This window comes from Bombina bombina, chromosome 6 (genome assembly GCF_027579735.1).
Source record: "Bombina bombina isolate aBomBom1 chromosome 6, aBomBom1.pri, whole genome shotgun sequence".
Lineage (NCBI taxonomy): Eukaryota > Metazoa > Chordata > Amphibia > Anura > Bombinatoridae > Bombina > Bombina bombina.
The window spans coordinates 771927007-771941285 of record NC_069504.1 but is presented as its reverse complement, the minus strand read 5'-3'; the positions used below and the strand labels follow the sequence as shown (position 1 = coordinate 771941285).

Here is a 14279-nt window from a genome sequence, read left to right as displayed (position 1 = left end):
CGGAAGTTAAGAAGCAGTGGTCCTAAAATCAAGAGATCTCGGCAAAGAGAAGCCCAGGACAGCTGATGCTGTCGTTAAGGGGTTAAAGCCAGGTATGTTTGTCTCACGCTGCAGTCTCTACTGCACATGGCTGCATAAACAAACATACCTGGCCTTTTATTATTATAGATGGAAATATAAACAAATGTTAATGTCTCTTTAAAAGATATCATGCAATACCATTTCTCCAACATTGGTGTGTCCGGTCCACGGCGTCATCCTTACTTGTGGGATATTCTCTTCCCCAACAGGAAATGGCAAAGAGTCCCAGCAAAGCTGGTCACATGATCCCTCCTAGGCTCCGCCCACCCCAGTCATTCTCTTTGCCGTTGCACAGGCAACATCTCCACGGAGATGGTTAAGAGTTTTTTGGTGTTTAAATGTAGTTTTATTCTTCTATCAAGTGTTTGTTATTTTAAAATAGTGCTGGTATGTACTATTTACTCTGAAACAGAAAAGGATGAAGATTTCTGTTTGTAAGAGGAAGATGATTTTAGCAGACAGTAACTAAAATCGATTGCTGTTTCCACACAGGACTGTTGAGATGAAGTAACTTCAGTTGGGGGAAACAGTTAGCAGTCTTTTCTGCTTAAGGTATGACTAGCCATATTTCTAACAAGACCATGTAATGCTGGAAGGCTGTTATTTCCCCTCATGGGGACCGGTAAGCCATTTTCTTAGTTAAACATAAAAGAATAAAGGGCTTCAAAAAGGGCTTAAAAACTGGTAGACATTTTTCTGGGCTAAAACAATTGCTTTACTAGGCATATTATGCAGATTCTAACTAATTATTGGTATTATAATCTTGGGGAACGTTTAGAAAAACGGCAGGCACTGTGTTGGACACCTTTTTCAGATGGGGGCCTTTCTAGTTATAGACAAAAACGGCTCCGGTTCCGTTAATTTAAGGGTTAAAGCTCTGAAATTTGGTGTGCAATACTTTTAATGCTTTAAGACACTGTGGTGAAATTTTGGTGAATTTTGAACAATTCCTTCATACTTTTTCACATATTCAGTAATAAAGTGTTTTCAGTTTGAAATTTAAAGTGACAGTAACGGTTTTATTTTAAAACGTTTTTTGTGCTTTGTTGACAAGTTTAAGCCTGTTTAACATCTCTGTACCATCAGATAAGCTATGTTCTATATGTATGAAAGCCAATGTGTCTCCCCATTTAAATTTATGTGATAATTGTGCTATAGTGTCCAAACAAAGTAAGGACAATAATGCAACAGATAATGATATTGCCCAAGATGATTCCTCAAATGAGGGGAGTAAACATGATACTACATCATCCCCTACTGTGTCTACACCAGTTATGCCCACACAGGAGGCCCCTAGTACATCTAGTGCGCCAATACTTATTACCATGCAACAATTAACGGCTGTAATGGATAACTCCATAGCAAATCTTTTATCCAAAATGCCTACTTATCAGAGAAAGCGCGATTGCTCTGTTTTAAACACTGAAGAGCAAGAGGACGCTGATGATAACTGTTCTGACATACCCTCACACCAATCTCAAGGGGCCATGAGGGAGGTTTTGTCTGATGGAGAAATTTCAGATTCAGGAAAAATTTCTCATCAAGCTGAACCTGATGTTGTGACATTTAAATTTAAATTAGAACATCTCTGCGCACTGCTTAAGCAGGTGTTATCTACTCTGGATGATTGTGACAATTTGGTCATTCCAGAGAAATTATGTAAGATGGACAAGTTCCTAGAGGTTCCGGTGCCCCCCGACGCTTTTCCTAAACCCAAGCGGGTGGCGGACATAGTAAATAAAGAGTGGGAAAGGCCCGGCATACCTTTTGTTCCCCCCCCTATATTTAAGAAATTATTTCCTATAGTCGACCCCAGAAAGGACTTATGGCAGACAGTCCCCAAGGTCGAGGGGGCGGTTTCTACTCTAAACAAACGCACTACTATTCCTATCGAAGATAGTTGTGCTTTCAAAGATCCTATGGATAAGAAATTAGAGGGTTTGCTTAACCCCTTAATGACCGGACCATTTTTCAATTTTCTTACCCTTAATGACAATGGCTATTTTTACATTTCTGCAGTGTTTGTGTTTAGCTGTAATTTCCCTCTTACTCATTTACTGTACCCACACATATTATATACCGTTTTTCTCGCCATTAAATGGACTTTCTAAGGATACCATTATTTTCATCATATCTTATAATTTCCTATAAAAAAAATATAAAATATGAGGAAAAAATTGAAAAAAACACACTTTTTCTAACTTTGACCCCCAAAATCTGTTACACATCTACAATCACCAAAAAACACCTATGCTAAATAGTTTCTAAATTTTGTCCTGAGTTTAGAAATACCCAATGTTTACATGTTCTTTACTTTTTTTGCAAGTTATAGGGCCATAAATACAAGTAGCACTTTGCTATTTCCAAACAACTTTTTTTCAAAATTAGCGCTAGTTACATTGGAACCCTGATATCTGTCAGGAATACCTGAATATCCCTTGACATGTATATATTTTTTTTTAGAAGACAACCCAAAGTATTGATCTAGGCCCATTTTGGTATATTTCATGCCACCATTTCACCGCCAAATGTCATCAAATAAAAAAAAAAGTTCACTTTTTCACAAATTTTGTCACAAACTTTAGGTTTCCCACTGAAATTATTTACAAACAGCTTCTGCAATTAAGGCACAAATGGTTGTAAATGCTTCTTTGGGATCCCCTTTGTTCAGAAATAGCAGACTTATATGGCTTTGGGGTTGCTTTTTGGTAAGTAGAAGGCCGCTAAATGCTGCTGCGCACCACACGTAAATTATGCCCAGCAGTTAAGGGGTTAAATTAGGTAGCTTGTAGGGAGCTTGCAGGGTTAATTTTAGCTTTAGGGTAGAGATCAGCCTCCCACCTGACACATCCCACCCCCTGATCCCTCCCAAACAGTTCTCTTCCCTCCCCCACCCCACAATTGTCCCCGCCATCTTAAGTACTGGCAGAAAGTCTGCCAGTACTAAATAAAAGGAGTTTTTCTTTTTTTTAATAAAAAAAAATAAAATGTTTTAGCTGTGATGGACTCCTGCCTTAGCCCCAACCTCCATGATCCCCCCCCCAGCTCTCTAACCCTCTCCCCTACCTAATTGCCGCCATCTTGGGTACTGGCAGCTGTCTGCCAGTACCCAATTTGCCCCCCAAAAAAGTGTTTTTTTTATTATTTTTTATTTCCATTTTAATTTTTTCTGTAGTGTAGCAGCCCCCCACAATACCCCAACCCCCTCCCCCTCCCAGATCCTCATATATTTATTATTATATTATTACTTTCCCCCCCCTCTTCCCACTCATTGGTGTCAGTGTGGGTAGGTAATCGCGCGCGCACCCGCGCGCGCACGCGCACGCGCATGCGCGCACCCGCACGCTCCCGGCACCCGGCGTGCACATTGCACTAACAGGAGCCGGATGCCGGGTAGCGATGGGCCGCCCACCCTCCTCCCTGTTGCGCTCCCACCCACCAACGAACCGGCCGCATCGCTACCGGTGCAGAGAGGGCCACAGAGTGGCTCTCTCTGCATCGGATGCTTTCTAAAGGGTATTGCAGGATGCCTCAATATCGAGGCATCACTGCAATACCCTGAGAGCTGCTGGAAGCGATTGCGATCGCTTCCAGCACTCTCTTAGACAAGTGACGTACCAGGTACGTCCATTGTCACTAACTGCAAGTTTTTGCAGGACGTACCTGGTACGTCACTTGTCATTAAGGGGTTAAAAAGATTTTTGTACAGCAAGGTTACCTTCTACAACCAATTTCATGCATTGTTCCTGTCACTACGGCAGCGTGTTTCTGGTTCGAGGAACTAGAAAAATCGCTCAGTAAAGAATCTTCGTATGAGGAGGTTATGGACAGAGTTCAAGCACTTAAATTGGCTAACTCTTTTGTTTTAGATGCCGCTTTGCAATTAGCTAGATTAGCGGCGAAAAATTCAGGGTTTGCTGTCGTGGCGCGCAGAGTGCTTTGGCTAAAGTCTTGGTCAGCGGATGTGTCTTCCAAGACAAAATTGCTTAACATTCCTTTCAAAGGTAAAACATTATTTGGACCTGATTTGAAAGAGATTATTTCAGACATCACTGGGGGAAAGGGCCACGCCCTCCCACAGGATAGGTCTTTTAAGGCTAATAATAAGCCTAATTTTCATCCCTTTCGCAGAAACGGACCAGTCTCTAATTCTGTATCCTCTAAGCAAGAGGGTAATACTTCACAACCCAAACCAGCCTGGAAACCAATGCAAGGCTGGAACAAGGGTAAGCAGGCCAAGAAGCCTACCACTGCTACCAAAACAGCATGAAGGGATAGCCCCCGATCCGGGACCGGATCTAGTGGGGGGCAGACTTTCTCTCTTTGCTCAGGCTTGGGCAAGAGATGTTCAGGATCCTTGGGCGCTAGAAATAGTTTCTCAAGGTTATCTCCTGGAATTCAAGGAACTACCCCCAAGGGGAAGGTTCCACAGGTCTCAATTATCTTCAAACCAAATAAAGAGACAGGCATTCTTACATTGTGTAGAAGACCTGTTAAAGATGGGAGTGATACATCCAGTTCCAATAAGAGAACAAGGAATGGGATTTTATTCCAATCTGTTCATAGTTCCCAAAAAAGAGGGAACATTCAGACCAATTTTGGATCTAAAGATCCTAAACAAATTTCTCAGGGTACCATCGTTCAAAATGGAAACTATTCGAACGATCCTACCTACTATCCAGGAAAATCAATTTATGACTACCGTGGATTTAAAGGATGCGTACCTACATATTCCTATCCACAAGGAACATCATCAGTTCCTAAGGTTCGCTTTTCTGGACAAGCATTACCAGTTTGTGGCACTTCCATTTGGATTAGCCACTGCTCCAAGGATTTTCACAAAGGTACTAGGGTCCCTTCTAGCGGTTCTAAGACCAAGGGGCATTGCAGTAGTACCTTACTTGGACGACATCCTGATTCAAGCGTCGTCCCTGTCAAAAGCAAAGGCTCATACGGACATCGTCCTAGCCTTTCTCAGATCTCACGGATGGAAGGTGAACAAAGAAAAAAGTTCTCTGTCCCCGTCAACAAGAGTTCCCTTCTTGGGAACAATAATAGATTCCTTAGAAATGAGGATTTTTCTGACAGAGGTCAGAAAATCAAAACTTCTAAGCTCTTGTCAAGTACTTCATTCTGTTCCTCGTCCTTCCATAGCGCAGTGCATGGAAGTAATAGGATTGATGGTTGCAACAATGGACATAGTTCCTTTTGCACAAATTCATCTAAGACCATTACAACTGTGCATGCTCAGACAGTGGAATGGGGATTATACAGACTTGTCTCCGACGATTCAAGTAGATCAAAAGACCAGAGATTCACTCCGTTGGTGGCTGACCCTGGACAATCTGTCACAGGGAATGAGCTTCCGCAGACCAGAGTGGGTCATTGTCACGACCGACGCCAGCCTAGTGGGCTGGGGCGCGGTCTGGGAATCCCTGAAAGCTCAGGGTCTATGGTCTCGGGAAGAGTCTCTTCTCCCGATAAACATTCTGGAACTGAGAGCGATATTCAATGCTCTCAGAGCTTGGCCTCAACTAGCAAAGGCCAAATTCATAAGGTTTCAGTCAGACAACATGACGACCGTTGCATATATCAATCATCAGGGGGGAACAAGGACTTCCCTGGCGATGAAAGAAGTGACCAAGATAATTCAATAGGCGGAGGATCACTCCTGCCACTTGTCTGCGATCCACATCCCAGGAGTGGAAAATTGGGAAGCGGATTTTCTGAGTCGTCAGACATTCCATCCGGGGGAGTGGGAACTCCATCCGGAAATCTTTGCCCAAATAACTCAATTATGGGGCATTCCAGACATGGATCTGATGGCGTCTCGTCAGAACTTCAAGGTTCCTTGCTACGGGTCCAGATCCAGGGATCCCAAGGCGACCCTAGTAGATGCACTAGTAGCACCTTGGACCTTCAACCTAGCTTATGTATTCCCACCATTTCCTCTCATCCCCAGGCTGGTAGCCAGGATCAATCAGGAGAGGGCCTCGGTGATCTTGATAGCTCCTGCGTGGCCACGCAGGACTTGGTATGCAGACCTGGTGAATATGTCATCGGCTCCACCATGGAAGCTACCTTTGAGACAGGACCTTCTTGTTCAGGGTCCATTCGAACATCCGAATCTGGTTTCCCTCCAACTGACGGCTTGGAGATTGAACGCTTGATTTTATCAAAGCGTGGGTTTTCAGATTCTGTAATAGATACTCTGATTCAGGCTAGAAAGCCTGTAACTAGAAAAATTTACCATAAAATATGAAAAAAATATATCTGTTGGTGTGAATCTAAAGGATTCCCATGGAACAAGATAAAAATTCCTAAGATTCTATCCTTTCTACAAGAAGGTTTGGAGAAAGGATTATCTGCAAGTTCCCTGAAGGGACAGATCTCTGCTTTATCTGTTTTACTTCACAAAAGACTGGCAGCTGTGCCAGATGTTCAAGCATTTGTTCAGGCTCTGGTTAGGATCAAGCCTGTTTACAGACCTTTGACTCCTCCCTGGAGTCTAAATCTAGTTCTTTCAGTTCTTCAAGGGGTTCCGTTTGAACCCTTACATTCCGTAGATATTAAGTTATTATCTTGGAAAGTTTTGTTTTTGGTTGCAATTTCTTCTGCTAGAAGAGTTTCAGAGTTATCTGCTCTGCAGTGTTCTCCGCCCTATCTGGTGTTCCATGCAGATAAGGTGGTTTTGCGTACTAAGCCTGGTTTTCTTCCGAAAGTTGTTTCCAACAAAAATATTAACCAGGAGATAGTTGTACCTTCTTTGTGTCCGAATCCAGTTTCAAAGAAGGAACGTTTGTTACACAATTTGGACGTAGTCCGTGCTCTAAAATTCTATTTAGAGGCTACTAAAGATATCAGACAAACATCTTCCTTGTTTGTTGTTTATTCTAGTAAAAGGAGAGGTCAAAAACATAATTTATGCTTACCTGATAAATTCCTTTCTTCTGTAGTGTGATCAGTCCACGGGTCATCATTACTTCTGGGATATTACTCCTCCCCAACAGGAAGTGCAAGGGGATTCACCCAGCAGAGTTGCATATAGCCCCTCCCCTCTACGTCACCCCCAGTCATTCGACCAAGGACCAACGAGAAAGGAGGAACCAAGGGTGTAGTGGTGACTGGAGTATAATTTAAAAATAATTACCTGCCTTAAAAAACAGGGCGGGCCGTGGACTGATCACACTACAGAAGAAAGGAATTTATCAGGTAAGCATAAATTATGTTTTCTTCTGTTAAGTGTGATCAGTCCACGGGTCATCATTACTTCTGGGATACCAATACCAAAGCAAAAGTACACGGATGACGGGAGGGATAGGCAGGCTCTTTTATACAGAAGGAACCACTGCCTGAAGAACCTTTCTCCCAAAAATAGCCTCCGAGGAAGCAAATGTGTCAAATTTGTAAAATTTGGAAAAAGTATGAAGCGAAGACCAAGTTGCAGCCTTGCAAATCTGTTCAACAGAGGCCTCATTCTTAAAGGCCCAAGTGGAAGCCACAGCTCTAGTGGAATGAGCTGTAATTCTTTCAGGAGGTTGCTGTCCAGCAGTCTCATAGGCTAAACGTATTATGCTACGAAGCCAAAAAGAGAGAGAGGTAGCAGAAGCTTTTTGACCTCTCCTCTGACCAGAGTAAACGACAAACAGGGAAGACGTCTGTCGAAATTCTTTAGTTGCCTGTAAGTAAAATTTTAGGGCACGAACTACATCCAGATTGTGCAGAAGACGTTCCTTCTTTGAAGAAGGATTTGGACACAAAGATGGAACAACAATCTCTTGATTGATATTCCTGTTAGTGACTACCTTGGGTAAGAACCCAGGTTTAGTACGCAGAACTACCTTATCCGAATGAAAAATCAAATAAGGAGAATCACAATGTAAGGCTGATAATTCAGAGACTCTTCAAGCCGATGAAATAGCCATTAAAAATAGAACTTTCCAAGATAACAACTTTATATCAATGGAATGGAGGGGTTCAAACGGAACGCCCTGTAAAACGTTAAGAACAAGATTTAAACTCCATGGTGGAGCAACAGTCTTAAACACAGGCTTAATCCTCGCTAAAGCCTGACAAAAAGTCTGAACGTCTGGCACTTCTGACAGACGTTTGTGTAACAGAATAGACAGAGCTGAGATCTGTCCCTTTAATGAACTAGCAGATAAACCCTTTTCTAAACCTTCTTGTAGAAAAGACAATATCCTAGGAATCCTAACCTTACTCCAAGAGTAACCTTTGGATTCACACCAATATAGGTATTTACGCCATATTTTATGGTAAATCTTTCTGGTAACAGGCTTCCTGGCCTGTATTAAGGTGTCAATAACTGACTCAGAAAACCCACGTCTTGATAAAATCAAACGTTCAATTTCCAAGCAGTCAGCTTCAGAGAAGTTAGGTTTTGATGTTTGAAAGGACCCTGTATCAGGAGGTCCTGTTTCAGAGGTAGAGACCAAGGTGGACAGGATGACATGTCCACCAGGTCTGCATACCAAGTCCTGCGTGGCCATGCAGGTGCTATCAGAATCACTGATGCTCTCTCCTGTTTGATTCTGGCAATCAATCGAGGAAGCATCGGGAAGGGTGGAAATACATAAGCCATCCTGAAGTCCCAAGGTGCCGTCAGGGCATCTATTAGGACTGCTCCTGGATCCCTGGATCTGGACCCGTACCGAGGAAGCTTGGCGTTCTGTCGAGACGCCATGAGATCTATCTCTGGCTTGCCCCAACGTCGAAGTATTTGGGCAAAGACCTCCGGATGAAGTTCCCATTCCCCCGGATGAAAAGTCTGACGACTTAAGAAATCCGCCTCCCAATTCTCCACTCCCGGGATGTGGATTGCTGACAGGTGGCAAGAGTGAGACTCTGCCCAGCGAATTATCTTTGATACTTCCATCATTGCTAGGGAGCTCCTTGTCCCTCCCTGATGGTTGATGTAAGCTACAGTCGTGATGTTGTCCGACTGAAAACTGATGAACCCCCGAGTTGTCAACTGGGGCCAAGCCAGGAGGGCATTGAGAACTGCTCTCAATTCCAGAATGTTTATTGGCAGGAGACTCTCCTCCTGACTCCATTGTCCCTGAGCCTTCAGAGAATTCCAGACGGCACCCCAACCTAGAAGGCTGGCGTCTGTTGTTACAATTGTCCAGTCTGGTCTGCTGAATGGCATCCCCCTGGACAGATGTGGCCGAGAAAGCCACCATAGAAGAGAATTTCTGGTCTCTTGATCCAGATTCAGAGAAGGGGACAAGTCTGAGTAATCCCCATTCCACTGACTTAGCATGCACAATTGCAGTGGTCTGAGGTGTAAGCGAGCAAATGGCACTATGTCCATTGCTGCTACCATTAGGCCGATTACCTCCATGCATTGAGCCACCGATGGGTGTTGAATGGAATGAAGGGTGCGGCAAGCACTTTGAAGTCTTGTTAACCTGTCTTCTGTCAGGTAAATCTTCATTTCTACAGAATCTATAAGAGTCCCCAGGAAGGGAACTCTTGTAAGTGGAACGAGTGAACTTTTCTTTTCGTTCACCTTCCATCCATGTGACCTTAGAAATGCCAGTACTAACTCTGTATGAGACTTGGCAGTTTGAAAGCTTGAAGCTTGTATCAGAATGTCGTCTAGGTAAGGAGCTACCGAAATTCCCCGCGGTCTTAGTACCGCCAGAAGAGCACCTAGAACCTTTGTGAAGATTCTTGGAGCTGTAGCCAATCCGAATGGAAGAGCCACAAACTGGTAATGCCTGTCTAGAAAGGCAAACCTTAGATACCGGTAATGATCTTTGTGAATCGGTATGTGAAGGTAAGCGTCCTTTAAGTCCACTGTGGTCATGTACTGACCTTCTTGGATCATGGGTAAAATTGTCCGGATAGTCTCCATTTTGAATGATGGAACTCTTAGGAATTTGTTTAGGATCTTTAAATCCAGGATTGGTCTGAAAGTTCCCTCTTTTTTGGGAACCACAAACAGATTTGAGTAAAACCCTTGTCCCTGTTCCGACCGTGGAACTGGATGGATTACTCCCATTAACAATAGTTCTTGTATGCAGCGTAGAAACGCTTCTTTCTTTGTTTGGTTTGTCGACAACCTTGACAGATGAAATCTCTCTCTTGGAGGAGAGTGTTTGAAGTCCAGAAGGTATCCCTGAGATATTATCTCTAGCGCCCAGGGATCCTGGACATCTCTTGCCCAAGCCTGGGCGAAGAGAGAAAGTCTGCCCCCCACTAGATCCGATCCCGGATCGGGGGCCCTCAATTCATGCTGTTTTAGTGGTAGCTGCAGGCTTCCTGGCCTGCTTGCCCTTGTTCCAGGACTGGTTAGGTCTCCAGCCTTGTCTGTAGCGAGCACCAGATCCTTCTTGTTTTGGAGTAGTGGAAGATGATGCTGCTCCTGCTTTGAAATTCCGAAAGGAACGAAAATTAGACTGTCTAGCCTTAGGTTTGGCTTTGTCTTGAGGTAGGGCGTGGCCCTTACCTCCTGTAATGTCAGCGATAATTTCTTTCAAACCAGGCCCAAATAAGGTCTGTCCCTTGAAAGGTATATTAAGTAATTTGGACTTAGAAGTTACATCAGCTGACCAGGATTTTAGCCACAGTGCTCTGCGCGCTTGAATGGCGAATCCGGAATTCTTAGCCGTAAGTTTAATTAAATGTACTACGGCTTCCGAAATGAATGAATTAGATAGCTTAAGTACTCTAAGCCTGTCTGAAATGTCGTCCAGCGTAGCTGAACCAAGATTCTCTTCTAGAGACTCAATCCAGAATGCCGCTGCAGCCGTGATCGGCGCAATGCATGCAAGGGGTTGCAATATAAAACCTTGTTGAACAAACATTTTCTTAAGGTAACCCTCTAATTTTTTATCCATTGGATCTGAAAAGGCACAGCTATCCTCTACCGGGATAGTGGTACGTTTAGCCAAAGTAGAAACTGCTCCCTCCACCTTAGGGACCGTTTGCCATAAATCCCGTGTGGTGGTGTCTATTGGAAACATCTTTCTAAATATTGGAGGGGGTGAGAACGGCACACCGGGTCTATCCCACTCCTTAGTAATAATTTCAGTTAGTCTTTTAGGTATAGGAAAAACGTCAGTACTTGTTGGTACAGCAAAATATTTATCCAACCTACACATTTTCTCGGGTATTGCAACTGTGTTACAATCATTCAGGGCCGCTAACACCTCCCCTAGTAAAACACGGAGGTTTTCCAGCTTAAATTTAAAATTTGAAATATCTGAATCCAATCTGTTTGGATCAGAACCGTCAGCCGCAGAATGAAGCTCTCCGTCCTCATGTTCTGCAAGTTGTGACGCAGTATCTGACATGGCCCTAACATTATCAGCGCACTCTGTTCTCACTCCAGAGTGATCACGCTTGCCCCTTAGTTCTGGTAATTTAGCCAAAACCTCAGTCATAACAGTAGCCATATCTTGAAATGTTATTTGTAATGGACGCCCAGATGTACTTGGCGTCGCCAAATCGCGCACGTCCTGAGCGGGAGATGCAGGTACTGTCACGTGAGGCGAGTTAGTCGGCATAACTCTCCCCTCGTTGTTTGGTGAAATTTGTTCAATTTGTACAGATTGACTTTTATTTAATGTAGCATCAATACAGTTAGTACATAAATTTCTATTGGGCTCCACCTTGGCTTTAGTACAAATAGTACAGGTCTCATCTTCTGAATCAGACATGTTTAACAAACTGGCAAATAAACTTGCAATTTGGAAATACTATACAAGTAAAATACAATGAAAAAAAAAAAAAAAAAAAAACGAACTGTGCTTGAAAAGCACTGAATATATATAACAGATGAAATCAATCCGCTTTGTAAAACAAAATGCAACTTAGCAAAGGCTTGTACCCAGTAGCAAGAAATAACTAACCCTGAGGCATAAAAAAGTTAAAGAATAAACGTTTTTTATCACAGTCAACTACAATCTCACAGCTCTGTTAGATTACTTCCCTCAAATTAGCTTTGAAGATCCCTGGGTTCTGTAGAGATAAACCGGAACATGCAGGAAAAAACAATGAGCTTTTGACTGAAATTTTTGATGCGTAGCAAAAGCGCCAAAAAAGGTCCCACCCCCTCACACACAACAGTGAGAGAGATTAAAAACTGTCATAATTAGATCCAGCAACAGCCAAGTGGAAAAATAGTGCCCAAACATTTTATTCACCCAGTACCTCAGAAAATGAAAACGATTTTACATTCCAGCAAAAACGTTTAACATAATTAAGAATTATTAAAAAGCCTGTTGTTTCTATTAGGCTAAAATCTTATATACGCAGTGTAATTCCAGTGAAGTACCATTCCCCGGAATACTAAAATGTAAATTATACATACATGATATAATGTCGGTATGGCAGGATTTTCTCAGCAATTCCATTGTTAGAAAATAAAAACTGCTACATACCTTTTTGCAGAATAAACTGCCCGCTGTCCCCTGATCTGAAGTTTACCTCTCCTCAGATGGCCGAGAAACAGCAATATGATCTTAACAACTCCGGCTAAAATCATAGTAAAAAACTCTGGTAGATTCTTCTTCAAACTCTACCAGAGAAGGAATAACACACTCCGGTGCTATTAAAAAATAACAAACTTTTGATTAAAGAAATAAACTAAATAAAATCACCATAGTCCTCTCACACATCCTATCTAGTCGTTGGGTGCAAGAGAATGACTGGGGGTGACGTAGAGGGGAGGGGCTATATGCAACTCTGCTGGGTGAATCCTCTTGCACTTCCTGTTGGGGAGGAGTAATATCCCAGAAGTAATGATGACCCGTGGACTGATCACACTTAACAGAAGAAAAGCGACTTCTACCTCTCTTTCCTTTTGGCTTAAAAGCATTATCCGATTGGCTTATGAGACTGCCGGACGGCAGCCTCCTGAAAGAATCACAGCTCACTCCACTAGGGCTGTGGCTTCCACATGGGCCTTCAAGAACGAGGCTTCTGTTGACCAGATATGTAAGGCAGCGACTTGGTCTTCACTGCACACTTTTGCCAAATTTTACAAATTTGATACTTTTGCTTCTTCGGAGGCTATTTTTGGGAGAAAGGTTTTGCAAGCCGTGGTGCCTTCCATTTAGGTGACCTGATTTGCTCCCTCCCTTCATCCGTGTCCTAAAGCTTTGGTATTGGTTCCCACAAGTAAGGATGACGCCGTGGACCGGACACACCAATGTTGGAGAAAACAGAATTTATGCTTACCTGATAAATTACTTTCTCCAACGGTGTGTCCGGTCCACGGCCCGCCCTGGTTTTTTAATCAGGTCTGATGAATTATTTTCTCTAACTACAGTCACCACGGTATCATATGGTTTCTCCTATATATATTTCCTCCTGTCAGTCGGTCGAATGACTGGGGTGGGCGGAGCCTAGGAGGGATCATGTGACCAGCTTCGCTGGGACTCTTTGCCATTTCCTGTTGGGGAAGAGAATATCCCACAAGTAAGGATGACGCCGTGGACCGGACACACCGTTGGAGAAAGTAATTTATCAGGTAAGCATAAATTCTGTTTTTGCTTACATTATAATGCCCTCAGAATCTTATTTTATTAACATTTTTCCTACCAAGCAGGTCAGTCACCATTCATTTAATCTCTCAAGATAACCTACTCACTCCATTCCAATCTTTTTCTTATAAGAGTTCAATAATTTAATGTTCCTTCACCTGCACCTAATTTTAAATATGTGCCATACACTACGCCATCATCTTACCTTAACTCCCCCCTGACTGTACATCTGCAGCATATTGTCAGCTCCTTGTCTTACTCTCATTTCAATGTTCAGTTGACGCTCTAATTCTGCCACTCGAGAGTTCTGGGATTTATGTAAAAGGCTTGGAGAAAGAAAACGAGCTGGGAGAGAAAGAAAATGTTAGAAACTCAAAAACCAATTTCTGTAAGTCAATATGCTTATTTTAAGGGACATTAAACCCCATTTATTTTTTTCTTTCATGATTCAACAGAGCCTACTATTTTAAACAACTTTCCATTTTACTTCTATTAACTTATTTGATTTGTTCTCTTAGTATCATTTGTTGAAAAGCATACCTAAGTAGGCTCAGGAGCAGAAGTGCACTACTGGGAGGAAGCTGCCGATTAGTGGCTGCACATATATTCCTCTTGTCATTGGCTCACCCAATGTATTCAGCTAGCTCCCACTAGTGCATTGTTGCTCCTTAAGCAAAGGATACC

At 42.9% G+C, this 14279-nt stretch overlaps 1 protein-coding gene across 5 annotated transcripts in view; it reads right to left on the bottom strand.

Moving 5' to 3' along the window:
• Window positions 1-14279, bottom strand: part of LOC128663639 (serine/threonine-protein kinase N1) — a 410416-nt gene that overhangs the window by 196238 nt on the left and 199899 nt on the right. For all 5 annotated transcript variants that reach the window (XM_053718067.1, XM_053718068.1, XM_053718065.1 and 2 more), the window contains exon 5: window positions 13801-13940. In XM_053718067.1, the coding sequence (XP_053574042.1) occupies window positions 13801-13940 (140 nt within the window). The remainder of the gene's footprint in view (window positions 1-13800; window positions 13941-14279) is intronic.